Source organism: Pipra filicauda, unplaced genomic scaffold (genome assembly GCF_003945595.2).
Source record: "Pipra filicauda isolate LSUMZ 115617 unplaced genomic scaffold, ASM394559v2 scaffold587_size370460_pilon, whole genome shotgun sequence".
Lineage (NCBI taxonomy): Eukaryota > Metazoa > Chordata > Aves > Passeriformes > Pipridae > Pipra > Pipra filicauda.
This window is the reverse complement of record NW_024104739.1, coordinates 337,679-365,131: the sequence shown is the minus strand read 5'-3', so window position 1 is coordinate 365,131 and position 27,453 is coordinate 337,679. Positions and strand designations below refer to the sequence as shown.

The 27,453-nt window shown below is 60.4% G+C and overlaps 1 protein-coding gene across 1 annotated transcript; it reads left to right on the top strand.

The window, feature by feature from the left end:
* ADORA1 (adenosine A1 receptor) lies at window positions 1–25,996 on the top strand. The gene is made up of 3 exons (XM_027746802.2): window positions 1–356; window positions 862–1,246; window positions 24,985–25,996. Exons 2-3 carry the CDS (start codon window positions 906–908, stop codon window positions 25,619–25,621), a joined length of 978 nt encoding a protein of 325 aa, XP_027602603.1. The 5' UTR covers window positions 1–356; window positions 862–905; the 3' UTR covers window positions 25,622–25,996.
* The last annotated feature ends 1,457 nt before the right edge of the window (window positions 25,997–27,453 follow it).

The following is a 27,453-nucleotide window of genomic DNA, read 5'->3' as shown; positions in this document are numbered from 1 at the left end:
CTCGGGCTGGGCCGGACTCCGCCGCTCCCCCCGGTCCCGCCGCCGCCTCCGCCCGCCCACCCCCGTCCCCCCTCCCCCGGTTCCTGCCGGTCCCGGCGAGCCCCGAATCGGGTCAGTCGCTCTTTAAACGCTGGCAGGCGGCACCATGTGATGCTCGGGCTCCGGCGGGGAGCGGGCAGCGCCTGCGGGAGCCGAGCGGTGCCGGGCACCGGGCACCGAGCGCAGCCCCGGCCCGGTCCCCGCAGCATCGCCCCGGCCGCCCCCCGGCATGAGCCGCGCCCCAGCCCGCGGGGGGACAGCGCTGCCTATTTTGGGGTGAGGACACCCCGAAACAAGCCCCGGGCTTGCAGGACAAGGTAAGAGGGGTCGGGGCGAGCGCGGGCGGGCCGGGGCTCGGGGCTCGGGCGACTGCAGGAGGCGGGAGGGGAACCAGCCGGGAGGGGCAGCGGAGATCCCGCTGCGGATCCATCGGCTCTGGGGGGGTCCGGCAGACGGGCCCGGGGCGGCCCGAGGGGCGGGGCGGGGGGGGCTCGGCTGCTCTCTCTGGGCTGGTCGGGAGGTCCCGCTCCTCCCGCAGCTCCGGGAGCGGTCGCGCTGCGGGACGGAGGTGGGTGCGGGATGGAGGTGGATGCGGGACGGAGGTGGGTGCGGGACGGAGGTGGGTGCGGGATGGAGGTGGGTGCGGGATGGAGGTGGGTGCGGGATAGAGGTGACTGCGGGATGAGTCCCGGGGGGGTGTGGGAGCCCCAGGGGATGGCACAGACGGGAGAGGGTTTTTTGCCACCCCCCTGCCCAGGCTCCATCCCGCTCGCAGCGCACTCGGCGATGCCAGTCCCTCACAGCCTCCTCGTGCGTCTGCAGGTGACCGAGAGACCCCGGAGGGAGCGGGGGGGCACCGGAGCATCATGGCACACCCCATCTCAGCCTTCCAGGCTGCCTACATCTCCATCGAAGTGCTCATCGCCCTGGTGTCCGTGCCGGGCAATATCCTGGTCATCTGGGCTGTGAAGATGAACCAGGCGCTGCGAGACGCCACTTTCTGCTTCATCGTGTCGCTGGCGGTGGCCGACGTGGCCGTGGGGGCTCTGGTCATCCCCCTGGCCATCATCATCAACATCGGCCCCCAGACGGAGTTTTACAGCTGCCTCATGGTGGCGTGTCCCGTCCTCATCCTCACCGAGAGCTCCATCCTGGCGCTCCTGGCCATCGCCGTGGATCGGTACCTGCGGGTGAAGATCCCTGTCAGGTAGGGAGACGCGCCGGGACCGGCCCCGCGGGGGTTAACAGGGAGCGGGGGTGCCTCAAACTCTTGGAGAAGCACTGGGAGAAAGGTCTTCCTCCGCTCTGCCGTCCCAGACGCGTCTGGCTGCAGCAGCGACCGGGGCAGGCTGGGCTGGGGAGGTCCTGCAGCATCCAGCAGCTTCTCTTGGGGCTTCAGGGGGTGCTGGGTGTGCAGGCAGAATCACAGTCCCTCCCAGGATCCCCGTGGCCAGGACAAAGTGTGTCCTCATGCTCGGGACAGCCCCGACGTGGTGCTTGGGGAGTGGGAAGGGGACACGGATTTGGCTTCCAGCCCGGGTTCTCCCTCGCCACGGGGACCCCAGGAGCCCAGGGGGGACAACCTGCTGGCCCATGGACATGTGGGACACAGCTCTGGGGGTCTGAGGGACCAGGGGTGCCAGCCTAGCACGTTTCCTGGGGCAGCCTCACCCAGGAGAGACCCCACAAATGACTCCTTTCCATTTTCCCCCTCTCGTCACCTGCCTGTGCTCCCGTTCCCAGCCCAGAGCGAGGACCTTGGGATGGGAAGGAGGGGGACGCTCCGTGTCTGAGCTCTGCTGCTCCAGGAGGAGACATTGAAGCCTCTGTGCCCTGTCGGGGCTGTGCTGCAGCCCCTGGGGATGGGGGAGGCAGCCGGGGGCTGTCTCAGTGGGGCTGGGGGGTGTCCTAGTGGGGCTGGAAGGGGAGGTCACCCCCGGCCTGGGCGCTGCTCCAGCACAGCCCAGCTCAGCCCCTCCCGGAGCAGCTGCTCTCCCCGGTCCCCCTCGCTCTGCTCAAGGACATTCCTGGGCTGCAGGGACACCTCAGCACTGCTGGAAAACAGCCCAGCCCGGCCGAGCACATCCCTACTGCCGCCACCCCCCTCATCACAACAAACACCCCCAAAAGGCACCCAAACTCCTTGTGTGGGTGCTGCCCAGGGGCTGTAGGACCCTTCCTGGGGCAGGAATGGCCTCCCCATCTGGGGAGACAGGGACTCCTGCGTGGGGATCAAACGGCAGCTCCGGAGCGCTCAGTGTTCCCAGATCCATGGGATCAGGCCAGGGATGTGCTGCTTTGGGGTTTTCCTGCCCCCACAGCCGGTGGAGCTGCTCGGGGAAGGAGCGTAAGACGAGGGGGTGGAGATGGGGGGGCGCAGGATAAATCCACAATTCCTGCCCACCCCCTCCCTGCCACACAGGATCTCACAGACTGTTCCCAACTTCCTCCCTGGCTGTGATTTTCCCACCCTGACAAATCCCTGTCTCCCAGCCCATCAGTGTCACCAAAGTGATTCCCACCCTGTCGCTGCTCCTGGGGCTTTTTTTGGGTTCTCTCATTCCCTGTGTGGGGTGTGGGAGTTCTGCAGACTTCCAGCAGCACTGCCTGGCATTTTCCTCCCAGTCCCAGCCCATTTTCCTCCCAGTCCCAGCCCATTTTCTTCCTTTGCTGCTTCCTGGGCCTTTTCTGGGGAGATTCCTGTCCTGATCCCAGGAGCAATATTAACTCAGAGCCTCCCATGCTGGGTGCAGTTTAAGTGGGTTTTTCTCCTGCAATATCCCCCCGGAATTTTATCATCCCATTACGTGCCTGAGCACTTGGCAGTAGGAGATTTTCCTCTGTCTTTTCATAGCCTACTTTAATATTGAAAAAGCTTTGCAGCCTCATCAACTTAATGGTTGCACTCGAGTATCTTGGAGGTCTTTCCCAGCTTCAGTGGTTCTGTGACTGGATGAATTCCCAGCGGTCGGAAATGCAGGGATTTTAGGGGATGTTGTGCCCTGTACACAGCAAATAAGAGAGGAAACACCATAAAGAACATTCCCTGAGTCTGAAACGTCCCAAGTTCCTCCTGCCCTGTTGCAGGATGCTACAAGATGAGACTGGATGAGGGGGGATTCTTGGCCTCAGGCTCATCCCTGGGGCAGCCTGGACGTGGAGCAGGGACAGTGAGCACTCTGCAGTGACAGGGTGCACTCTGGGGCCTGGTCCCATGCCAGGGAAATTCCTCAGATAAGCCTGGCACAAGGTGGATGTTTGCCAGCATGATCATGGCTGAGGGTCCTGTGGGATGTGATTCCAGGGAATCCCTCATGTTTCCAGACCCGCTCTCTGCTCACAGAGAGAGGGAAATGAGTCTCACAGAATCCCGGGATGGTTTGGGTGGGAAGGGATCTTAAAGCTCACCCAGTTCCATGGGCAGGGACTCCTTCCCCTATCCCAGGTTTCTCCAAGTTTATCCAACCCGGCCTTGGGCACTTCCAGGGATGGGGCAGCCACAGCTTCTCTGGGAATTCCATCCCAGGCCCTCCCCACCCTCCCAGGGAGTAATTCCTTCCCAATATCCCATCCATCCCTGCCCTCTGGCAGCGGGAAGCCATTTCCAACAGGGAATTCCACAGAGGCAGCTGACAGGGCCTGGGAGCAGCAGGAGAGAGGCTCCAGGAATCCCTGCTCCATCCCTGCTCTGTCCTCGAGCTGAGCACCTCCCAAATGTCATCCCCACTCCAGGGTCCCCCATGAGTCCCCACGGGCATTTTGGGTGTCCTGAGGGGCTGTGTGAGGGTCTCCACATCCCCATCCCATCCCCAGCTGGGAGGAGAAGCCAATGGGACCCTTGGCTGGGGAGGAGAAGCAAAGTCACCCCAGGGCTTTTCCAGGCTCTCCGTTCGATCAGACTGGAAGCGTGGCTCGGCAGGGATGGGGGAACGTGGGGCACCCGAGCCTGGCTCCGGCTCCAGGCTCCCCAGGGACATCCCAGCCCTCGGGGGACAACCTGCGGGTCTGATCCTGCTTGCAGCAACCCCCTGGATGCCCCCAGTGCCGGAGCTGAGCCCTGGGGGGACACCGGGAGCTCTGTGGCCCCGGGGTGGGGGTGCCCTGGCAGCAAACGGTGCCCTGAGCCCTCGGGGTGTCCCGGGATGGCAGTGGGAGGTGCTGAGCCCTGGGTGTGTCCCGGGATGGCAGTGGGAGATGCCAAAGCAGCATCCCGTGCTCTGCCTCGGGATCCTCCGTGGGCACAACAGCCCAGAGGAGCATTGGCCGCTTGTGCAAGGTGGAGGCAGATTTGCTCAGATGTAGACAAAAATCCCGTTTGAGTTTTTTTTTTTTCTTTTTTGCTCGGCTCCGAGGTGGCACCTCCTTCCTCCTGCTCCTCCTGCCCCACCCAGCACACCCCCGGCAAGGTCGGGGGACCAGGATATCCCGACAGACCCAAATCCCTCTGCCCCAGCCTCTGGATATCTCCCCTCCCGGGGTCTGGATAAGGCTGCCTCCCCCCAGGGGGCTTTCCTTGGCTATGGGGGGATGCAGGAGCCCTGTTTGGGCTGAGCAGAGGGGACCCCGCTCCCCACCCCGCAGGAACTGCCCCGAACAGCTGGAAACCACCCAAAATAGCTCTTCTGCCTCCGCGCCGGTGGAAGAGCTCCCACCTCCCCTCTCACATCCTTCCCCCGCGCCGGTGACAGGGCAGGACCCCCGTCCTGTCCCCCCCCGGCCCAGCCGGGCCCAGCGGGGTCCCCGCAGCCCAAACTTCCCTCTCGCAGCCGCGTCTGGGGGAGATGAAATGAGTTCAAAGGGAGGGGAAGGAGCCGGCGGGGGGGGGTCCGGCAGGAACCGGCCCCTCGGCAGCCCCTGCAGGCAGGAACTGCCCCCTGAGCATCCCCTGCGGGCAGGAACGGGCAGGATGCTGGAGGAGACGGTGCCGGGGGGATGTTTGGGGGGGATGTTGAGCTCCTTTGTCCCCACCCTGTGCTGCCCTGGGGGTCCATCTGTGCTCCGAGGTGTGTTTTGGGCCAGGGCAGAGGGAGTTGGTGCCCTTGGGATGCCCCAAAGAGCCCCTTGGTGGGGGTGCTGGATGTGGGGGATGCTGGATGTGGGGGTGCACCCCCCAGGCCTGTCTCGGTGTGTCCTTCGGGTTCCTCGCCTCAAACCCTTTGAAACGTGTGCCAGGAGGAGAAAACCTGCAGGAATTTGCTGTTTTGCCTCATTTATGGGGTCTCTTACCCTATAGCACCCCCCACCCTCTGTGCCCAAGCCCCAACTTTGGGGTGCCCCCCCAGGCCTTCCCTTCCCTCCCTGTGCCATCCCAGGGATCTTCCCACCAGGCTGAGCTGCGTTTCCTGTTGCTGAGGGCTTGGAATCCTCGCCTGAGGCTGCAGAGCCACGGAAATCAGACCAGAATGGGCTGGGAATCCCTGGGAAACAGGGGGGCAGGAGACTGGGGGCAGCAGAGGGGGGGCCCAGGGCAAGGCAGGCTGGCATTCCCAGCACTGGCATTCCCAGGGAGTGCCCTGTCCCGAGTGCTGGGAGGTGACAGAGCTCAGGGCAGGCAGGAGCACCCCTGGCCCCGGATGTGGCAGTGGAAGGGGAAAGCTCTTCCCCACTGGACTCCTTGTTTCCAGGCTCCTGCCGGGATTGCAGACGCTCTTTCCCCTTCTCCCCAGCCCTGCCAAGGGCCTCGGGCATGGGGCCAGCTGGGGCTGGGTCACAGCAGGCCTGGGAAGGCTCTTCCCCCTCAGCCTGGGGCTGTGGAGCTGGACACTCTGAGCTGTGGCTGCCCCATCCCTGAGAGTGTCCCAGGCCAGGCTGGACGGGGCTTGGAGCAACCTGGGATAGTGGGAGGTGTCCCTGCCCATGGCAGGGGGTGGGATGAGATGAGTTTGAAGGTCCCTTCCCACCCAAACCATCCTGGAATTCCATGATTCCTCCAGCAGGAGTCCATGGAGGGTCTCGGCAGGCACCCCCCAGCCACAGGAGGGGGATGAGGAGGACATTGGGGTGAGACCCTGTTTTGGCCCAATTCCCAGGCACCAAAACACCTGAAGATCCTTTAGGATCTTCCCATCTTCCCACTTACCCATTAAAGCACCAGGAAACCTCCCTGGGCACTTGGGCTCTGAGGGACATTTTCATTGGGGTTTTTTCCCCCTGGTTTTCAGGAGGAAGCACCGACCCTTGGTGATGAATCCCCAGTAAATGCGAAGGCACGTCCCCAGCAAGGGCAGGGAACACTTGTGCACCTCTGCAGACAGGGGAGCTGGGACATGGAGCAGCCCCAGGGCTGGCCCAGGGTGACCCCAGGAGAGGGAGATGGGGACGGTCCCACCAGGCTGGGCTGGGGTGGCCCCGGTGACTGTGGGAGCTGCTCCCCAAGGACAATCCCCGTGGAAGTGGGAATATCAAACCACCACAGCAATTTTTCAGGCCCTCACGGGGGTTTCAACCTGGAGCAAGGGGATGAGACCCAGCGAAGGACACGCAGGGGGTGAGTGTCACATGTCCCCACGTGTCCCCATGGGGTTGGAGGTATCTCCTGCCACCCTGGCAGAGGATCAGTGAGAGCAGTGCTGAGAGATTCTGCCCAGCCAGGCCAGGGAACAAACCAAACCAGGCTCTTCCAAGGCCTATTTTAGAATCTGGAGGCATTTCCAGCCTGTCCAGGTGACTCAGAGCCGGGGGAGCTGCGGGCGGCTCTCACGCCCGGGAGCTCATCTGTTCTCCTCCAGCCTCCATCAGTCAGTGCAAAGATGCCACCTGTCCTTGCAGGCCCTTCACCTGTGCAAGCACACTGCATTTCCAGGGAAAACACTCCCATTTTTCTCGTCCTGTGGTAATTTGGGGGACTGGCAGGTCTCTGCAGCCTCTTTCATTCCTTCCCTCCCCGCCCTCCTCCAGGTGTATTTTTAGCCGGGCAGAGCGATCTGTGCAGACCTTCATCGCAGGGAACGGGCAGATCCAACCCCAGGCTGGGGATTACAAGGCAGGATTCGCAGTCCAGGGAGGTTTCTGGAGGCTCCAGGCTGTTTCCCAGCCGCAGTTCCCAGCGCAGTTCCCAGCTCAGCGTGTGGGTGCTGCGGCAGAGCCGGCGCTTCCCACCCAGCCCCGCTCCCACCAGAGCCGGGTGCACGGACAGGATGTGCTGCTCCAGCACCGGGAATTAAATCCCAGCATCCCCAAAACACTCCGAGCCTCGGGAGGGATTTGCCAGCACATTATATCGATCTGAGATCCCGGTAAATACCCGCTAAATACCCAGGTGAGCTGGTTTGCAGCCCGGCTCTCTGATCCACGGGGTAATTTGCAGCCAAGAGCCGGCTAAGTCAGGGATCAAAGCCGCGAGGGCTCTTCCCTGGGCGAGGGAATGTCTGGATTAGGCTCGGCGGGAGCACTCGCAGCTGCTGCAGCGGCGCCACAGACGCAAAATCAGGTCACTCCAAACAGCTCCAGACGCCGCAGGGGAGAGACCTGGGCTGTCAGCAGCATTCCCAGCTCCTGGGATGTCGTGGAAAACACTGGGATTTGGGGGTGTCACCTTGGGGTGCAGCGAGAGAATGAGGGGGGGACGCTCCGACCCTCGGGAGGGAAGAGCCACAAATCCCGCGCGGGGACGCTCTGGACTCGCTGGGATTTGGAGTTATTCCCGAATTTTCAGGATTAAAAGGGCAAGGGGAGGTGAACGCCCCCGGGAGAACCCGGATGAGCTCCCTGAGCGGAGCTATCCCATCTCATCCCAGCCCTTGTGGATCTCAGCAGGGCAAGACGTGGCTCCCGTGCCGGGTAATCTGCCCTGACCCCGTTCCTGCGAGGCCACATCTGTCCCCCGGCACAGCTCGGCATCTGCCGGGGCTGCACTGCGGGGCCGGGGATGAAAACCAGCTCCTTCCTGCTGCCCTTCCCCTGCTGCACCCCAAAGTCCTGCTCTGGGAGTGTTTTCTTCGGGATTTTTCCCCGTTTCTCCCGGTTTTCCGGGTAAAATGTCACCCCTTGGAGATGGGTCCCCGGCGAATTTGAAGGCACGTTCCCAGCAGGGGCAGGGGCACATCCTGGGACAGGGACACTGAGGCACAGAGCAGCCCCAGGGCTGGCTCAGGGTGACCCCGCTGGGCAGGGACAGAGCTCGGGGCACAGGGAAAGGGGGGAAGCTGAGATGTGCTGTGAAAACCTGGGAAAAGCTGGGCAGTGACCGGCTGGACCCGGGTCGGGACTGTGTCAGGGGCAGCCCAGCCCCCCAATCCCATAATTGCCCTGATCTCAGCAGGAGGATCCCAGCAGGAGGAACTCGGTGGAACTGAATTATTTCTCTTTACACCCTTCCCAGAGTGGTTTTGTGTTGGAATGAGCTTAAAGTGTGTCCTGAAAGTGCCAGGAGGTGCAGTGGTGGGATGAGGAGTGATGGGTTCAAACTGAAGGAGGGGACACTTAGGATAAATAGTGGGAAAGAATTCCTCCCTGGGAGGGCGGGGAATGGCTGGGATGGAATTCCCAGGGAAGCTGCGGCTGCCCCATCCCTGGAAGTGTCCAAGGCCGGGTTGGAGTCGCCTGGGATGGTGGGAGGTGTCCCTGCCCATGGAAAGGTGGGACCGGGTGAGATTTAAGGTCCCTCCAACCCAAACCATTCCAGGATTCAGGGATTGTGTGGCTGCCCATGAGATCGTCCTGCAGGGAGCAGCCCCCAGACCAGGTGGGGATGGTGGATGGAGCCCAGCAAGGCTCCACAGCCACCGAAGCCCAGGGGTGGTGGCACCTCCAGCCCAAGAGGATGTGTCACTGAGCCCCAAACCCACCTGGGGACACCCAGCCAGGCCATCACCCTTCCAGATGAGCACTGGAATGGTTTCCCCTTTCCTGGGGTGACTGGGCTGTTCCCCGGGGTGCTGGGTCAGTGAGGGGATGGGGATGCAGCTCCGGGTTTGTGGAGAGGATGGTGGTGCAGCTCTGGGTTGTTGGAGGGGGTGATGGTGCAGCTCTCAGTGGGTGTCCAGGGCTCTCCAAGGGCTCCGTGCAGCTCCTGCTCCCAGGCCAAGGGAAACACCCGACACAGGGAGGCTCTGCCAGAGCAGAAGCTGCTGACTCAGCGGTCCCGGTGCCCGGCCCAACCCGGCCCCGCGGGCAGGGCGTGGGCTGAGTCAGGACCAGCTCACCGTGTCTGTGCCCCAGCGCGGGGCTGCAGCAGCCCCGGGGCTCGGGAGCCCTTTGATGGGGGGCTTTCCCCACCCCCGAGATGTGACTCCATCAGGGGGAGGTGTCACCGTCACCCGGGCTGGGCAGGGACGGCCCCACCTCTGCTCCAGAGCAGGGCATGGAGCCAGAGCAGGGCAGGGAGCAGGAATAAGGGACTCAGGGGGTCCTGGCTGGGGTTGCAGAGGGGCTCAGTCACTGCTTTGGAGGTGCAGAGGGGCTCAGACACCTTCCTGGGGGTGCAGAGGGGCTCAGACACTGCTCTGGGGGTGCAGAGGGGCTCAGACACCTTCCTGGGGGTGCAGAGGGGCTCAGACAGTTCTCTGGGGGTGCAGAGGGGCTCAGACACCTCCCAGGGGGTGCAGAGGGGCTCAGACACCTCCCAGGGGGTGCAGAGGGGCTCAGACACCTCCCTGGGGGTTCAGGAAGGCTCAGACAGTTCTCTGGGGGTGCAGAGGGGCTCAGGTACCTCTCTGGACATGGAGCCCTCCCCAGTGACCAGCTCTGGAGCCCCAGGCTGGCGTCCCTGTCCCTGCCCAGCCCGTGCTGTCTGACTCTGGTGGAACATTTGCCACGTGGCCACCAACCCCTGGGCCACCCTCAGCTCCTGTTGCCCCCCAGGGTCCATCACAGGGGAGGTCTGGAGCCCGTTCATGGAGTCAGAAGAAGTTTAAGTGTGTCTCCAAATTGTCCCCTTGGCTCCGCCGACCACAAAGTGGGGGTTGGCCCCAAACTTGGGTGGGAGGCAGCAGGGACTGAGCCCAGACTCTGCCCTGGAGGGACCCCCAGTTTACAGCCAGTGAGGCCAGACCCCCCCAGGTTTCTTGAGTGGGACATCCCAGAGCAGCTGGTCACCAACAGGAGGGACTGTTGGCCATGGGGACGTGCCCTGGGGGGACACAGCAGCCCCTGGCTGGGTGACCTGCAGGTCCCTGGGCCTCCAGGGCAAAAGGATCAGGGATCTGCATCCCAATGGAATCAGTCTGACAGCAGGGAGGGATGGCTCATCCCAGGGGCACGGGCAGGTCTGTGCTCTGGGGGAGCAGGGGAGGATAGAAAGGTCATGGCAGCACAGAGAAGGGGGGGGGAAAGGAGGAAAACGTGCGGGAGGCACCGGGGTGAACCAAGCTGGGAGCTGAGTTTGTGTGTGACACACACCAGAGTCACTGCAGAGCGGGAGGAACTGACGGGCTGGAAGGAAAACTCTGTCTGGGAGAAGGACAGGGAAAAACCCTGCAGGTCCTGCCTACGGGGCTGTGAGGGGAGCCCAGACACAGAGCAGGGGAGTTGTGGTCCCTGCAAGCTGCAGGACATGGAGTGTGGAGACCACGGGGGCGAGAGACTCCTGGGAGGGACAGGGACAGCTTGGAAGACTCGTCCCCTTGGGGACAACAGCACCATCTCAGAGCCTGGGGCAGTGCCAGCCAGCACAGCTGAGCTGGGATGAACAGCACTGGTTTATCCTGGGCATGAATTCCTGACTTTTCCCAGCGATCTTGCCAAAGCAGCAGGGAGGGACTCGGGAGAGCCCAGGAGAGCCTGGCTGGGAGGGGGAGCCCCAGGGAGCCAGTCCTGCCAGGACACACCTCATCCAGGGTGACCTGAGCTTTCTGGGCCATGGAATGGGAAGGCAGATGTGCCAGAGGCTGGCAGGGTCCTGGCAGGGAGAGGCTGCTCTGGCAGCTGCCGGCGAGGCTCTGGTGTGGGAGGCCCAGAGGCAAGAAAGAGCCATTGATGCTCTCCAGGGTGGCCACAAAACGTCCCCACAGCCAGAGGGGTGTCCTGGGAATAGCAATGAGCTGGGCACCCCTGGCAGTGCCAGCCCAGCCCGGGATCCCCCCGGAGCTGCCGCTCCCACCCGGACAGGCAGGGCTGGGGGTGAGGAGACATCCCTGGTGGTGCCACCAGCAAGGCAGGATGAAAGGACCCCAAAAGAGTGAGATCCTCCTTCCCAGAGAGTCCTGTGGGCCGAGGGCCAGCTGGGGGAGGGGGCAAACAGGGGGGAAGGGCCATGGTTGGTGATGTCAGGCAGAGCAGGATCAGGATCGGTCCTGGAACAGTCCTGGAAAGCTTTGCAGTGTCTGGGTTTGCCCCTCACTGCACTGTGGGACCTCCACCTGCACACCCTCGCCCCATCTCTCACTGCCTTTCCCATCCTTTCCCCCATCCCTTCCCTTCCCCCCTGGCACTGAGCAGGGAACCACAGGGAGCAGGTCCGGGGTGGTTTGGGTGGGTTTCTGTTGAGAACCAAAGTCTCTGATCACAAAAGGAGCTGGAGGGAGATGAGGGGCTCCTTCCCCAGCCCCTTTCCCTGGTCCTCCTCTCTGTCCTCCCTCTGTGCTGCCCCGAGGCCACCGTGGTGCCCTTGGGCACTGAGCCTTGGGTACCAGCAGGAGCACAGGGACAGAGCCAGGGAGGTGACACCGCCTGTGCCACCCCCTGCCTAGGTGACAATGACACCTTTGCACCACCCAGGGCACAGAAAGCTGGACATCCCCACCATGGCAGTTATCACAGTTATCAAAGATGAGGGAAAGGCTGAGGGGTTTAACACTTTCTTTACCTCAGTTTTCCACAGTGGGACAGGATGTCCTGAGCACAGCTGGCTTCTGGGGCTGGTACACAGGGATAAGAAGCTGAACAGCCCCCCTGTAATCCAGGAGGGAACAGTCAGTGCCCTGCTGAGCCACTTGGGTCCCCACAAGTCTATGGGAGCAGACGGGATCCACCCTGGGGTGATGAGGAGCTGTCAGAAGAGCTCTCCAAGCCTCTCTCCATCATCTACCAACAGCCCTGGCTCACTGGGGAGGGCCCAGATGGTTGGAAGTTGGTGAATGTCACACTGATCCACAAAAAGGGCTGCAAGGAGGACCCGGGAAACTCCAGGCCTGTCAGCCTGACCTCAGTGCCTGGCAAGGTTCTGGAGCAGATCATCCTCAATGCAGTCCCACAGCACCTACAGGATGGGCAAGGGACCAGACCCAGCCAGCACGGGTTTAGGAAGGGCAGGTCCTGTCTGACCAACCTGATCTCCTTTTATGACCAGGTGACCTGCCTGGTGGGTGAGGGGAAGGTGTGGATGTGTCTGTCTGGATTCAGCACAGCCTGGGACACCATCTCCCATGGCACACTCCTGCAAAAACTGCAGCCAGGCTTGGACAGGGGCACCCCGTGCTGGGTCAGGAACTGGCTGGAGGGCCGGGCCCAGAGAGTGGTGGGGATGGAGCTGCATCCTGTGGGGATCCCATCACTGGGGGTGTCCCCAGGGATCAGTGTGGGCCCAGTCCTGTTCAGTGTCTTTATTGATGATCTGGATGAGGGGATCGAGTGAACCATCAGCACATTGGCAGGTGACACCAAGCTGGGGGTGTGTTGATGTGCTGGAAGGCAGGAGGGCTCTGCAGAGGGACCTGGCCAGGCTGGATCCAGGGGCTGATTCCAAGGGATGAGGGTCAAGCAGGCCAAGGGCCGGGTCCTGCCCTTTGGCCACAAGAAGCCCCGGCAGCTCCAGGCTGGGCCAGAGTGGCTGGAGAGCAGCCAGGCAGGAAGGGAGCTGGGAGTGGGGATGGACAGGGAGCTGAACAGGAACCAGAGTGTGCCCAGGTGGCCAAGAGGGCCAATGGATCCTGGCCTGGCTGAAGAAGAGTGTGGCAGCAGGAGCAGGGAAGGGATTCTGCCCCTGGACTCAGCACTGGTGAGGCCACCCCTGGAGTGCTGTGTCCAGCTCTGGGCCCTCAGCTCAGGAAGGACATGGAGGGGCTGGAGCAGGGCCAGAGGAGAGCAGCGAGGCTGGGGAAGGGACTGGAGCACAAGTGCTGTGAGGAGAGGCTGAGGGAGCTGGGGGGCTCAGCCTGGAGAAGAGGAGGCTCAGGGGAGACCTCCTCACTCTGCAACTCCCTGCCAGGAGGGGGGAACCAGGGGGGGTTGGTCTCTTTTCCCAGGCAACTCTCAGTAAGACAAGAGGGCTGGGTCTGGAGCTGTGCCAGGGGAGGTTTAGGTTGGATATTGGGAAGAGGCTCTTTCCAGAGAGGGTGCTCAGCCATTGGAATGGGCTGCCCAGGGAAGGGGTGGATTCTCCATCCCTGGAGGTGTTTAAGCACAGACTGGATGTGGCATCAGTGCCATGGGCTGGGAACCACGGCGGGGTTGGATCAAGGGTTGGACTGGATGATCTCGGAGGTCTTTCCCAACCTGGATGATTCTGTGATTCCCTGATTCTCTGATTCCATGATTCTCCAGGTTGTTTCTCTCCCTGCATCCAGAGACAGGTAGGATTATTTTGGCCTCCTCCAAAGGCAAGTGGCAGCTCCTGGCACCAGGGACACTTTCTCATTCAGCTTGATCCCTCCTGGCACATCACAGCCCCCCTCTGCCACTCCCTGTCCCCATCTGTTCACAGAGGGGATGATGCTGCAACCCCTCCAAAAAACACCAAGAGGCCAGTGCTGAAAATGCTGCTTCAGGCACGGCCAGAATTAGCACAGTTTGGGGGACTAAATTATTCCTCTTTCTCTCCTGTGCTGGTAACAAACACCCAGTGAGTTAAACCCTGTGACAGGAGGAGGTGGAACCCTCACTTTCCCCAGTGCCAGAGGCTCTGTTTTCACCTGAGCACGGAGTGGTTGGACCTGGGAGAGCCCAGGGCTGGGCCCGGGGCCAGAGGGACGTGGCAGAGCCTGCGGGGCAGCGGCTGGGCCGGGTTTGTTTTGGGGGAGGTCATTGCCCACGTTCAGCACTGCTGGGACAGTTCAGCACTGCTGGGACAGTTCAGCACTGCTGGGACAGTTCAGCACTGCTGGGACACCGGGGCTTTACGGGCTCGTTTGCTCCAAGGGAGCTCCAGGTGCTCTGATAACAGAACACATGGAACCATGGAATGGTTTGGGTGGGAAGGGACCTCAAATCCCATCCCATCCCACCCTGCCCTGGGCAGGGACACCTCCCACCATCCCAGGCTACTCCAGCCTGGCCTTGGACATTCCCAGGGATGGGGCAGCCACAACTTCTCTGGGAGTTCCATCCCAGCCCCTCACCACCCTCCCAGGAAGAATTCCTTCCCAATATCCCATCTATCCCTGACCTCTGGCAGTGGGAAGCCATTCCCTGTGTCCTGTCCCTCCATCCCTTGTCCCCAGTCCCTCTCCAGCTCTCCTGGAGCCCCTTTAGGCCCTGGAAGGGGCTCCAAGGTGTCCCTGGAGCCTTCTCTTCTCCAGGGGAACATTCCCAGCTCTCCCAGCCTGGCTCCAGAGCAGAGGGGCTCCAGCCCTTGAAGCATCTCCATGGATTTCGTGCATCCCTCATTCCCGTGGCCTGTGCCAGCCTGGCTGCCTGGGCATCGTGTGTGCCCGTTGTCCCTGGTCTGGAATTAGGGCAGAGGATCGAGGAAGGTTCCAGGGTGTCCCTCGGGCATTTCTCTGCCATTCCCGGGCCTCAGATCTCTCCCCCATCCCATGGGATGGAAACACTGAGCTGCTTCCTCCCAGCCAGGGTCAGGCAGTTTTCCCCCAGGGGATTAAATAATCTTTTAATCTAAACGAGAAAAACAGAGTGTAAATAAACTCCAGGTCGGTTTTGCATCTGCACTTTTTATTCGTCTTCCTGGCGAGGGATTGATTCGCTGAGGTGAGGGAACATCTGATCGTGGTGTGAACTGGAGCCTTCACTCCCAACCTGGCCTTTCACCTGACTGGCTGAGACATGGACTCACTGCACAGATCCATCCCCACAGAAATTACCAAATGGCTCAGCACGAGCGTGCTCTGATCCTCCCCTCTCCCTTGTTTATGGTCTGTCCAGGGGACAATAACTCAGATTTTCCTCAAGCGTTGTGGGAAGTTGTGTTTGGAATCCACCCCTGCCCCAAACTGGCACTTCAGAAACAATTTTCACTAAGTGAAGCAGCTGCATACAGGCACCTTGTTAGCAAAAAAAAAAAAGAAAAATAATCCAATGACTCCAGCTGCTTTTTGTGTTTGGGATTGATCTTTTAATCAGGGGAATTTGCATTGGACAGAAGATGCCGGACTGGTTGTTTGGGGTTACTGTGTCCTCTGAGGTCTGGGAACAGGAGATCTCATCAGCTCTCCTAATTCTCCTTCAGACACTGGGGTGGAGGAAAAAAAAAAACAACCTCCCTGGGTTTGGGAGCTTCCCAGCCAGTTTTTTTGTGCTTAATCTTTGAAGTGGGTTGAGTGCAGGGAGGGAAATGTTCCCTCTGCAGCGACAAATTGTGCCGTGAGCATCCTGGTCCAGTAACGAGCTGCAGCCTGTGAAACCCAGGGGCTGAGCTGTTGACTGCAGGATCAGGAGTCAGGTCAGCCAGGAGAAGGGCAGAAAACAAGAAATTAAAGGGCAGCCGATACCAATCTCGTGTTCCAGCTGTAATTGAGGATGTCTTTCCTTTTTTTTTCTGAAGAGCCCTCCTGCCTTGGAGAGATAAAGCCCCACCTCAGCCCTGCCTCAGGCTGGTTAGTGCCTCTCAGTGCAGATCCTATCTGCAGGCTCCTGCCTCCCTGATGTCCAGGGATAACAGATCTTGATGTCCTGTCACAGGCAGGTGCAACAACAACAGCAGGTTCTCGAGACCCCCCCGATCTCCTTCTCCCGGGGGTCTCTGCTCTGCTCCTGCCTTTTGGTGCCTCTCGGTTCTGTCCAGGCTCCCGTGGCTCCAGGTGTCCCCTTTAGCAGTGCTGGTGGCACTGGGCACCTGCCCTGGTGCTGCAGGGGTGGCACCAGGCCCTTCCTGAGCTGGCATTTCCCTCCCAGATTTCTCCAAGCCTCCACATTCTCTGGGACAAGTCTGAGCCCCAGAGGCTCTGGGAGCCCGGTCGCCCCAACACTTTGTGTCTGCTGCCTCATTTCCATCTCTCAGAGAGCCACATTTGTCACATTTGGCATTTTAAAGTGGTTTCTGGAGCTACTTTCTTTCTTCGTCCTCCCCACTTCCCCCTCCCTCCTTAATTCCAAGGGCTGACTTGCAGAGTCCTCGTTTCAAAGAGGTTCTTTTGCATAATGAGGAAAAATATGCAATGCATAGAAAAACACCCAGGCACAATACAGCCAGTAATTGAAAAAAACACTGCTTTTATGCAACCCAGCCCTGGCTTTGCACTGGAGACTGCCAGAGCTGCCTCTCATCCCTTCTCCTTCGTGCTCTGCCTTGCCCTGACTCCTCCAATCCCCCGGTGTCAGACCCCCGGGATCCACTGCTGAGCCAGGGCTGGGCAATCAGCTCCCACCCCATTGCCGTGGCAGGGGCAGGGCTGACGTGTGAGAGCCTTGGAGGTGCCCAATCCCCCAGGGGATGGCCCAGCATGGCCAGGGCACACGAGCTGAGGCTCCTGGCCAAGCAGGGTGAGGTCCCACCACGATGCTGGGGGAGAAACCCCTCCTAGCACAGAATCAGGGGAGGGTTTGAGTGGGGAAGGACCTTAAGGACCCCGTGGGCAGGGACACCTTCCACCAGCCCAGGGACACCTTCCACCAGCCCAGGCTGCCCCGAGCCCCGTCCACCCTGTCCAGAGGGGGATGTACGTGGGTTTTGAGGGGCTCCTCCTGAAAGTGTCTTCTGCTGAAGGTGGGCTCACTCTGTGGTGGGGTTCAGACTCAGACCCACACTCCTCCTCTCCAAGGAGCTGTTTGCACACCAAAGTCCCATTTTTTTTGGCAACAAAACAGCTCAGACACTAAAAATGCCCAGGGAATAATTCATTGCCCAGGGGCAGCACTGGCGAGTCCATCGTGCTCATCATCCTCAGTGGAGGAACCAGCTTTCACAGCTTCACCCCCAGCTCAGAGGGACCAGGCTGTTCTTCCCCGTGTGTCCCAATTCCCAAAGCCCTGGTGCTATAAAAGAACCCCAGCTCATGTTTCTGTTCTCTTTTCAAGCAGTTCTTCTCCCTCTCTGCGTTCCTCAGAGCGCTGTTGCCTGAAACCAGGAGCCAAGAGACAAGAACATCACATTTTCTCCCCCGGTTCTGGGATCCTGCAGCTCGTTCCACACTTTGCAACCACTGCCAGTGGTGTTAAATCATCTCCCTCCCACCTCTGGGGGAAGCCAGAGGCCCAGGAAAATCCTGGAGGGCCGTGACCACACATGGAGGAGCTGGGAGGGGCCCTGGAGCTGCCTGGGGGCAAATCTGTGGCTTGGTGGGACTTGAGCCCCATTGCCCAGGGGCATTGGGGGCACCCTCGGGGCTGTCACATGGCAGAGGGGGGTGACAAGAGCACGGCCACCCCCTCAACACCCTTGGAGGGACTCGGTGCTGCCACAGCATCGGGAGGTGTCACCGACAGACACAAATCAAAGTGTTGTTTCCACCAGGCCTGGGGTGCCCTGGGTGTCCATCAAATTGTCATTCCCACCAGGCCTGGCATGTCCTGGGTGTCCCCAACCCCCGTTTGTCCCCCACCCACCCCGTTTGGGCCGAGGGGCCGAGCACAGGGCGGGGGGTCCTTACTGGGAATCGCTGCTGGTGCAGGGACAGAGCACTGGGACCCGTCAGGATCCAGCCACGGGCTGGAAACAGAGCCCGGCTTGGAAACAGGATTCATTTCCCGTGCAGAAAGGATTTGCATTCACTGCTGGGTGCAGGATGCTGCTGGAAGGAGGGGGGGAAATTGCCTCTGTCTCTGAGCAGCCACGTGTTCCTTCACCTTCCTCATGTTCCTTCACCTTCCTCATGTTCCTTCACCTTCCTTGTGTTCCTTCACCTTCCCTTGCCAACAGAGGTGTCTCCTCCACACCCAGGGCAGAGCCTGAGGGAAAGATGGGGGGTGTGAGATCCCTGGGCTTCCCATCCTCCCTCCCTGAGGTTCCCAGTGCTCCCCTGGCTGTGGGAGCTGCTGGGATGCCCAGGAGGGAGCAGTGGGTCCCAGCCCATGGTGGAGCTCCCGTGGTCACTCCAATCCCAGCCTGGCAGGGGACCTGAGAGAGGCTCTGCACTCACTGGGAGCCTGTGGTTTGTTCCCAAAGATGTGATTCAGTGCCAGGGCCTGTGGAGACCAGAGGCACAGACCCTCTGAGCTCCAGGAGCAGCCCCAGGAGGGGTGTGCAGGGAGCTCCTCCAGCCTGCAGGGGTGTTGTGGCTGCTCCTGACAGCCCAGAGACCAGAGGGGGATCAGACAAGTCTCCTTGGCCCAGCAGGATGAGGTTTGACTCAATCCTTGTGTCCCTGGGGCTGCCTTTGGATGTGCCCACACCCCTCTGGAGATCTCAAGGATCTCAGGAGGCCTCCAAGGTCCCGGGAGATGTGTCAGGGCAGGCTGAGCCCACGGCAAGGCTGAACCCACCCTGAGGCAGCAGCACCTCCCCAGGCTCTGTCTGAGGTCCAGGTCCCTTCACAACCTTCTCTGACAGATCCCAAACCACAAACCCTCCATTTTCCGCCGTTTGCTGGAGCTGTGGCCAACTCCAGCTTCTCACCAAAGCCCTGGGGACTCCCTGCCTCGCTCTGTAGGGACCAGGCTATTTTGACAGGGCGAATTTTTGTCCTCTCAAGCCTCACAATCACCCTCTCCCCCATCCATTAGGCAATTAGTGGCTGTTGGAAGCGATCAGAGACATCAGTGGTCTTGCCAACCACCCCACCCGGCCAGAGCTGCCTGTGCTCTGCAGGCACCTGCTGCAGAATGATTCCTGCATTTTGGGGTGGTAAAACCAAACCCTGGACGCAGACTGGACCAGGAGGAATGTCAGTGGGATGCTCCCCTATGGATCTATGCACCCTGTGCTTTTGGGGTCTCTCATCGTGCTTTCGGGGGAGGTTTGCACGAAGCAGCCTCGGGGTGTGGTGCCACCTCCTTGTGCTGCAGTGGAGGAGACTCAGAGGGGTTTGGGAGCATCACTAGTGGTTGTTGGAAGGGTTTTGAAGGGCTGAGTGTTTGGTGTTTGACCCCAAAAAAGCCACAAAGCTCCCAAATGTCACACGGGAGGGATGTGAGCAAAGAGATGCAACTCAAACCATGCGGGAGGACCTTGTGCCAAGTGACATTTGTGCCGATGCTGAGGGACCTTTGTAGACCTTTCCACACACCTTCGGAGCCTTGGGAACCTTCACGACTTTGAACTTTGGGGTTTGTACCCAAAGGAAGGTCAAAGGATCCAAAGGGAAGGAGGACAAAGCAAGAGAGTGGACACAGAGGGCAGGGTTAGATGGGATAGTGGGAAGAAATTGGATACTGGGAAGGAATTCTTGGCTGTGAGGGTGGGGAGACCCTGGCACAGGGTGCCCAGAGCAGCTGTGGCTGCCCCTGGATCCCTGGAAGTGTCCAAGGCCGGGCTGGATAAACCAGGATAGTGGGAGATGTCCCTGCCCATGGCAGAGGGTGGGACTGGATGAGCTTTAAGGTCCCTTCCAACCCAAACCATCCTGGGATTCTGTGGTCCTGTGATTCTGGGGGCAGAGTCACCTCAGTGTCACCCCCAGGCTCCATCTCTGCCTTTGTCCTGGGAACTGGAGCAGCGGGATCCCTGTGCTGGGCAGGGCCTTGGAACAAGGTGGTCTTTGGGGTCCCTGTGACCCAAACCATTCTGGGATTCCTTCTTAGGAACAAACTTCTCACTGACAAAGGATCCATGATTAAGGCTCCTCTGTCACCCAGCACTTCCCACCTCGTGTGAGCCCCCAGGGACCTCCTCGTCCCTCCCCTGAGCTGGGAACACCCTCCCAGAGCCCAGACACCACTTTGCATCTCCCAGACTCTCATCTTGGAGCAGCTTTGAACACCAAGCCCTGAGTCTTCCCACCCAGAGGCCTCCAGGACATGGAGAGATCTGAGAGGGAGACACAGGCAGGAGAAAGGAGCAGGAGCCCAAACCCACTGCCATCAAAGCACTTTTGTCCAGAGATCTCCAATTAGACCAGGACATGCTCTGGCTGCTCTTCCTGGCTGTTCACAAAGCACATGAACTTCGTGTCAGCTTGGCCTCCTCTCCTCCTGCCCCCTGGCTCCAGCTCCTTCTCATTAACGATGCTCTGTCTTCATTAGCAAATTAATCCCCCAGGAGCTGCAGCAAAACCCACCAGAGCGAGGAGCAGCAGAGCCACGTCTTGGCTCTGGCTGGACAACAGAGAGGATTTCCTGGGCACAGAAAGATAATCACAGAAATGCTAAAAACCTCCCAGACCTGGGATCTTTGAGGCTTTTTTTATTTAAACCAAACAAGAGGTGATTTGTGAGTGTTGGGTCTGGATTGGGTGCAGGTTGGAGGGTTGGGAAATGAGCTCTCAGCTCTCTCCTGGACAAGGGGGAATGGCTTCCCACTGCCAGAGGGCAGGGATAGGTGGGATATTGGGAAGAAATCCTTGCCTGGGGGGGAGGGGGGGGGGGCTGAGATGGAATTCCCAGAGGAGCCGTGGCTGCCCCATCCCTGGAAGTGCCCAAGGCCAGGTTGGATGAACTCGGAGCAGCCTGGGACAGTGGGAGGTGTCCCTGCCCAGGGCAGGGGGTGGAATGGGATGAGCTTTAAGATCCCTTCCCAAACCCTTCTGGTATTCCACGTTCTCCTGGAGAAAAGGGGCCTCAGTGTTTCTGCAGCCTCTCCTGGAGTGTCCCCTCGGGAGGCAGCAGCTTTCCCTGCAGCCCCTGCTCCTTTTAGCTCTGACCAATCTGTCTGCCCTTGGGGACAATTTGTCTGCCTCCACCTCCACCCATCGCCTCTTCCCCTCCTCTGGGGAGCAAACAGCACCATCAACAGTGTCTATTTTGCCTCTTTGCATCACTTTCCAAAACCTCAAAGACGTTTTTGTTCCACACCAACCCAAACCTCCTGCCCATCCCATCTCCCCAGGGGATCAGAGGCTGGATGGTGGCTGTGCCTCCTTTCTCCCGAGGACTTGGGGTGATCTTTGTGGGGAAAGGATGGTGCAAAAACCACCACGGAGGTGGAGGAAAATCTACCAATTATGGTCAGGCTGAAAACCCACAGGCAAAGGAAATAAACCCAAAGTGGGTGATGATGGTGGTGACTGATCAGGGATGGTTTAGTCACAACTGCCAACAAAAATAATAGTGGTAATAAAATTGCAATGATGCTGCTAATTGTTCTGATGCTGATGGTAATAATAAGATTATTTATTAATTGTGAGCCATTATCAGCATCTTCTAGGGCTTCTTCCTGCCAGACCCACCCCAAACTCCAACCCTGTCATATCAGTGCAGGATGAGGTAAATGGGAAAGGCTTTTCCTCTGTGGGAAGGAAGAACCACAGGAACAGCAAAGCCTGTCCCTGACCTCCCTGTTAAATCCCCCCCATGTGCCAGGGGGTTGGAATCAGGGGGGACCTTGCATTTCCACCCTTTACAGAAGCACAGGATCATTAGGGTTGGAAAAGACCTCTGGGGTCATCAAGTCCAACCTTGGACTGATCCCATCTCATCACTGAGTGCCACATCCAGTCTTGCCTTGGGCACTTCCCTGGAAAATCAGGTGGAAAAGTGGTTTAAGTGGGGCCTGTGAGCCCTGGGAGAGCTCCATGGCCAGACCAGAGGGATTCATGGAGCTGGGGGGGAGGACAGAGCGGGAACTTGGAGTCACTTGGTGGCTTTTGCCACTCTCCACGTGGATGGGGACAGAGGGGGTTCCCAGGGAACACAATTCCCTGCAGCCACCCCTGCGCTGGGCTCGGCCCCTGAGGGAGCAAAGGGAACCGAACCAGCTCCAAATGTTGCTGTTTCCCATGGATTTTGGGGTTCATCCAGGACAGGGAGGTGGACAGGCGGCAAGGAGGGATTGATCTGGACCAGGGCAGAGGGATGTGTGAGGAGGAAGAAGGGATCTGGACCAGGAAAGAAGGATGGGTGTGTGAGGAGGGGGGATGGACCTGGACCACAGCAGGGACATGGATGGGCAGCAAGGAGGGATGGATCTGGACCATGGCAGAGGGATGGATCTGGACCATGGCAGAGGGATGGATCTGGACCATGGCAGAGGGATGGGTGTGCAAGGAGGAGGAGGAGGAGGAGGAGGAGGAGGAGGGGTGGATCTGGACCAAGGCAGAGGGATGGGTGTGGGAGGAGGAGCAGGGATGGACATGCAGCAAGGTGGGAGCATCCCTGTGAGGAAAAGAGGGATGGATGTCCAGCGAAGGGGGGGGATGGATGGATGGATGGATGGATGGATGGATGGATGGATGGATGGATTTAAGCAAGGGATGGCTGTGTTGGAAAGGGATGGATGTGCAGTGAGAAGGACAGATGTGCCATGAGGAGGACAGAGGTGCTGGGGGCAAGTGGGAGCTGGAGGAGCCCCTGGCAGGGTGTTTCTGTGCTCTGTGTTTCACCCCCTCTGGACCCCATGAGCTGTCACCCCGGGGTGTGCACACCCTCCCCCGCTCTCCCCACACCCACCTGCACAACTCAGGGTGTTCTGGAGCTCTGGGGGGCTGGGATTGTCCCCCTGCAGCTGTTCCCCCTCCCCTCTGCCTGGGCTGCCCCATGTCCTCTGCTCCTGGTTCCCGGGTGACAGCAGGGACTGGGTGCTCCCTCTGCCCCCTGTGCTCCTACCAAGGGGAGAAGGGCTGGGGGCTCTGGGAGCATCCCCCTGCCTGGGTGCCCTGGGAGTGTCCCCCTGCCCCTGCCTGGGTGCCCTGGGAGTGTCCCCCTGCCTGGGGGCTGCCTGCAAGCCCTGGGAGGGTGTTTGGGGCCGTGGTGGCCCCGTGGCAGCTCAGCAGCTTTGTCTCTCTGCTGGTGGCTCTCCCGCAGCTCTGCAGGGCAGGGCAGGGGTGGGAACACGTCCAACAAAACCAGTGGGAGACCCTGGGAACCCCCGGGAGTGGGGAGATGGGACACGACCTGCAGGGGCTGCAGGGAGGAGCTGGGGTGGGGGATGGGGCTGTGATTTCCACTCTTGTCCCCCCCACCCTGAGCTGCTCGAGCCTGGGGCGTGGGAGGGTGGTGTCAGGGCACACCAGACCCCCCAGGACCTGTTCTGGGTGACAGGGGGTGCACAGGCCAGCACAGAGTCCCACGGGAGCCTCTGACATCCCTCTGCTGCCCCCCCTCCCATGGGCCCCCCTCCCCTCTCCCTTCCCTTGTCCCACAGTCCCAGTTCTCTCCCACCCCTCCTGCCCTCCCCATGCCCTCCCAGCCCTGAGCCTTTCTCAGGGTCTCCTGCCCTCTCTGCTCCTCACAAGGAATAAATCACCCTCCGGCTCCAGCCTTGGCTCTCAGAGGAAACTGTTGCCCACATTGTCACCTCCTTCCCAAGGGACCTGGCTGCCACCAGCATGTTGGGAATCTTTTCCCAGGACAGGGAGGGTTCATTCAGGGGAGCTGTCCGGGAGACTGGTGGCTCTGGACCCTCTGGAGTCCTGAGGACTGATGTCCCCTCCTCCACCCTGGGCCCCTCCTCGCTCCCACCCTGACACCTTGCCCACAGGGTGGGTCTGGAGAAGGGGAAGGAGGTTGGTTTGGGGTCCTCAGCTGTATTAAAAAGCCCCAAAATGCTCCATTTCCCACCACAGGCAAAGGAAACCTTTTTCCAGCACCAGGATGGAGATCCAGGTTTGCCCCCCACCCTGGTCCCCGTGGCCAGGTTAAACACAGCAGCACTGACAGACCCAGCAAACAGATGGAAAACATCCTTTGTTCAGTGCCCTCCAGGGAAAGGCAACAACTCTTGGGCTGAGAATCTTCTCAGCCTCCAAAGAGAAGCTTTTCCGAGGGCCAGGGAAGAAAATCAATGGAGCAGAACTGCACTTCCCGCTTGGAGAGCTCTGGGGACACGAGCCCAGCCCTGAGTGCTCCCCACGGCACCAGGCAGGGAGCAGAGCCCGGGCAGAACTCGGCTCTCCTCCTCCTCCTCCTCCTCCTCCCCCCAGCCTTGGCACCAGCCCACGAGGGAAGAGGGTTTTTGGACGGGTCCTCTCCATTAGGGGGTGGAACTGGAACAGGCCGTGCCCAGAACCTTCCCTGGGGCTCCATCAGCACCTCAGACCCTCCCTCCATCCTCGGGGCTCCCAGGAGGTGCTTTGGCGGCGATTTCCTGCCCTGGCACCGGGAATTGTCTGGGGCAGGAGTTGGCAGGGCCGGGGGGTGGTGGGAGCACAGGGAGCCCTGGCTGGAGGGGCTGGGGTGGGAGCTGGGCTGGCAGGGCACAGGGACCTCTCCTGGGGATGGGGTAGGACACCCAGCAGGCACACTCCAGGTTCCTAAAGCATTTTCTGCCGTGGCATCAACCCCCTGAGCTCCAGGATCGTGTCTGGGGTCTCTGCCCATCCCAGGGCATGTGCAGGGAAAACAGTTTATCAGCACAGTTCTCAGAACAGGCTGTTAGTGGTTGCCAGGGGAGGGGGTGAGGAACATCACCCCCCAGCACAGGCACTGCCACCCCACCTGGAGCAATCCGTGGAAATGGGGGGGATTTGAGATGTTTCAGAGCAAGTCTTGGAAATGCAACACCAGGAGATGGTGTGAACTGAGGGGAAATCCTCCCTGTTCACACACTGCAAATTCCCAGACACCAACCTTTGGAACGATGGACAGGTTGGGTTGTTGGCTTTAACCTGCTCAAGGGTCACTCAACAATTTGGGAATGTGCACAGAGACATTCCAGTCGTACCTCCAGAACCCCAGGTACCTCAAACCCGACCCTCTCTGGTAACTGAAGTTCCCCACTCCAGTAACTGAACCTCCCCAAACTCCCCCTCTACACGAGGTTTATGTCCAGGATCCCCCTGATTTATGTTCGGCTCCAACCCAGACATGATTTTGGGACACGGGGACGAGCACCCGGCCGGGGTTTGACTCCTGTCCCCCCCACAGGTACAAGAGCGTGGTGACGCCCCGGCGGGCGGCCGTGGCCATTGCCTGCTGCTGGATCGTGTCCTTCCTGGTGGGCCTCACCCCCATGTTCGGCTGGAACAACCTGAGCAAGATGAGGAGGACTCAGGAGCCCAACGGCAGCCAGGAGTTCGTCATCACGTGCCAGTTCGAGACGGTGATCAGCATGGAGTACATGGTCTACTTCAACTTCTTCGTGTGGGTCCTTCCCCCCCTGCTGCTCATGCTGCTCATCTACCTGGAGGTCTTCAACCTCATCCGCAAGCAGCTCAACAAGAAGGTCTCCTCCAGCTCCAATGACCCCCAGAAGTACTACGGGAAGGAGCTGAAGATCGCCAAGTCCCTGGCGCTGGTCCTGTTCCTCTTCGCCCTCAGCTGGCTGCCCCTGCACGTCCTCAACTGCATCACCCTGTTCTGCCCGTCCTGCAAGACCCCCCACATCCTCACCTACATCGCCATCTTCCTCACCCACGGCAACTCGGCCATGAACCCCATCGTCTACGCCTTCCGCATCAAGAAGTTCCGGACAGCCTTCCTGCAGATCTGGAACCAGTACTTCTGCTGCAAATCCACCAAAAACGCCGCCGGCAGCACCACCGAGGCCGAGCAGGGCAATTAGGGACAGGGGAGGGCAGGGAGGGGGGTCGGTGCCCACCCCAGCCCCGCTGGGCAATTAGGGACGGGGGGAGGGCACCCGTCTGTGCCCACCCCGGATGCTGCTCCTGCCGTCGGGAGAAGGGAGCGAGGACCTGGAGGGGTCGGGCGGCCCCGAGCAGTCCCAACAGTCGTGTCCCCCCCCGGGGGGGGTTATTTATTCACTGTTTGGATGTTGTAGCCCTGCACTGTTCCTTTCTGGGTTCGTTTTCGGGTTTTCTCCCCTGTTTGTTTTTGTTTTTCATTTTTTTTTAAGGGTTGCCAAGTATTTAAGGAGAAGTTGTACAGACAGAGGTGCAGTTTTTCTTCCTGCAAATAAAGACCTGTGACCCAAACCAGGCAGGAGGAGCCCACCCATCGATGGAGACCCCCAGCTCTGTCTGGGGGATGTGGGGGCACCTCATGCTCCGACCCCCCCATCCACAGACCCAGCTGGGCACTGGGAAGAAGGGAGTGAAGCTGCTGAAGCCCTGGGCAGTGGGATGGGATTGCTGGAGAGCTGAAGCTCTTCAAGGCCTTTCTTCCCCCTCCACAAGGGAGGGGTGAGCTGGGCACAGGCACAGCAAGGGGTGGGAAAAGGCATCCCATGGCAGTGGGAACCACAGAGCACAGGGTCAGTGCCCAGCTCTCAGTGCCACCAGGGATGTGGGCAGGGGGGCAGTGACACCCTCGGGCACAACCCCAGAGGACTCTGCAGAAGCACCTTTTGCAGCCCCGATGGCTCCCCCTGGACCCCAACAGCACCCACCACCCCACGAGCTGCTGCCAAACACCTTCCACCCAAAAGCTGTGGGATAATGCAGCAATTCCTCTGCCCAGGGAGGGCAGAGGGGCCCCTGCACCCACCTGGGGGCAACTGAGGGGTGGCTGCAGGCCACTGAGTCAGCGCTGCTGCTGCCCCAGGGGCACTTTCCCACCCCTCCCATTTGAGGAGGGGGTGGCTGGACAGGGACCATCATCCCCTCCCAGCTGTGACCCTGCTGGATGGTGGCAGTGCCAACCCCTGCTCTGCAGCAGGATCTCCTCCAGGGCTCAAGCAGTGGTGGGAAGGGTTAATTCGAGTTGATTGGGATTCTTTCCTTATCCCTTGCTCACCAGGCTCCCATTGGAAACACACGTCCTGTGACCCTCAGGGTCCTGCCCTCGGCGGGGACACGTCACCAACGGGCAAAGGGGCTGCAGAGAGTTCCTGCGAGGGCTGAGGTGGGTGCAGAGAGGAAAAGGACCTTGGAAGGGTGAGATTTGGGGGTGGTTTGTTGGCTGGGCACCAAGAGTAACGCCGAGAACGGGGGGCACGGGCAGTGGGGCTGCTGGGTGACCCCTTCTCCCACTCTGCTCAGCCTGGAGGGACGGGGAGCATCACAAAGAAGAAAGGAGACAAGGAACCCACCCTCCCACACTTTGCAGGGGCCTCAGTGCCTCATTCCCAGGCTCCACACTGGGTAAAACGGGAGCAGAGCAGAGGAGCAGTGGCAAAAGGATGGGGGGCAAATCCTAAATCCTCCCCTTGGGCCCTGAATGCCCTCCCAGACCCCAGAGGTTCAGACCCCAATGTCAGCGGTGCCTGAGGGTGCTCAGACCCCAATGTCAGGGGTGCCTGAGGGTGCTCAGACCCCATGTCAGCGGTGCCTGAGGGTGCTCAGACCCCAATGTCAGGGGTGCCTGAGGGTGCTCAGACCCCGATGTCAGGGGTGCCTGAGGGTGCTCAGACCCCAATGTCAGGGGTGCCTGAGGGTGCTCAGACCCCAATGTCAGGGGTGCCTGAGGGTGCTCAGACCCCAATGTCAGCGGTGCCTG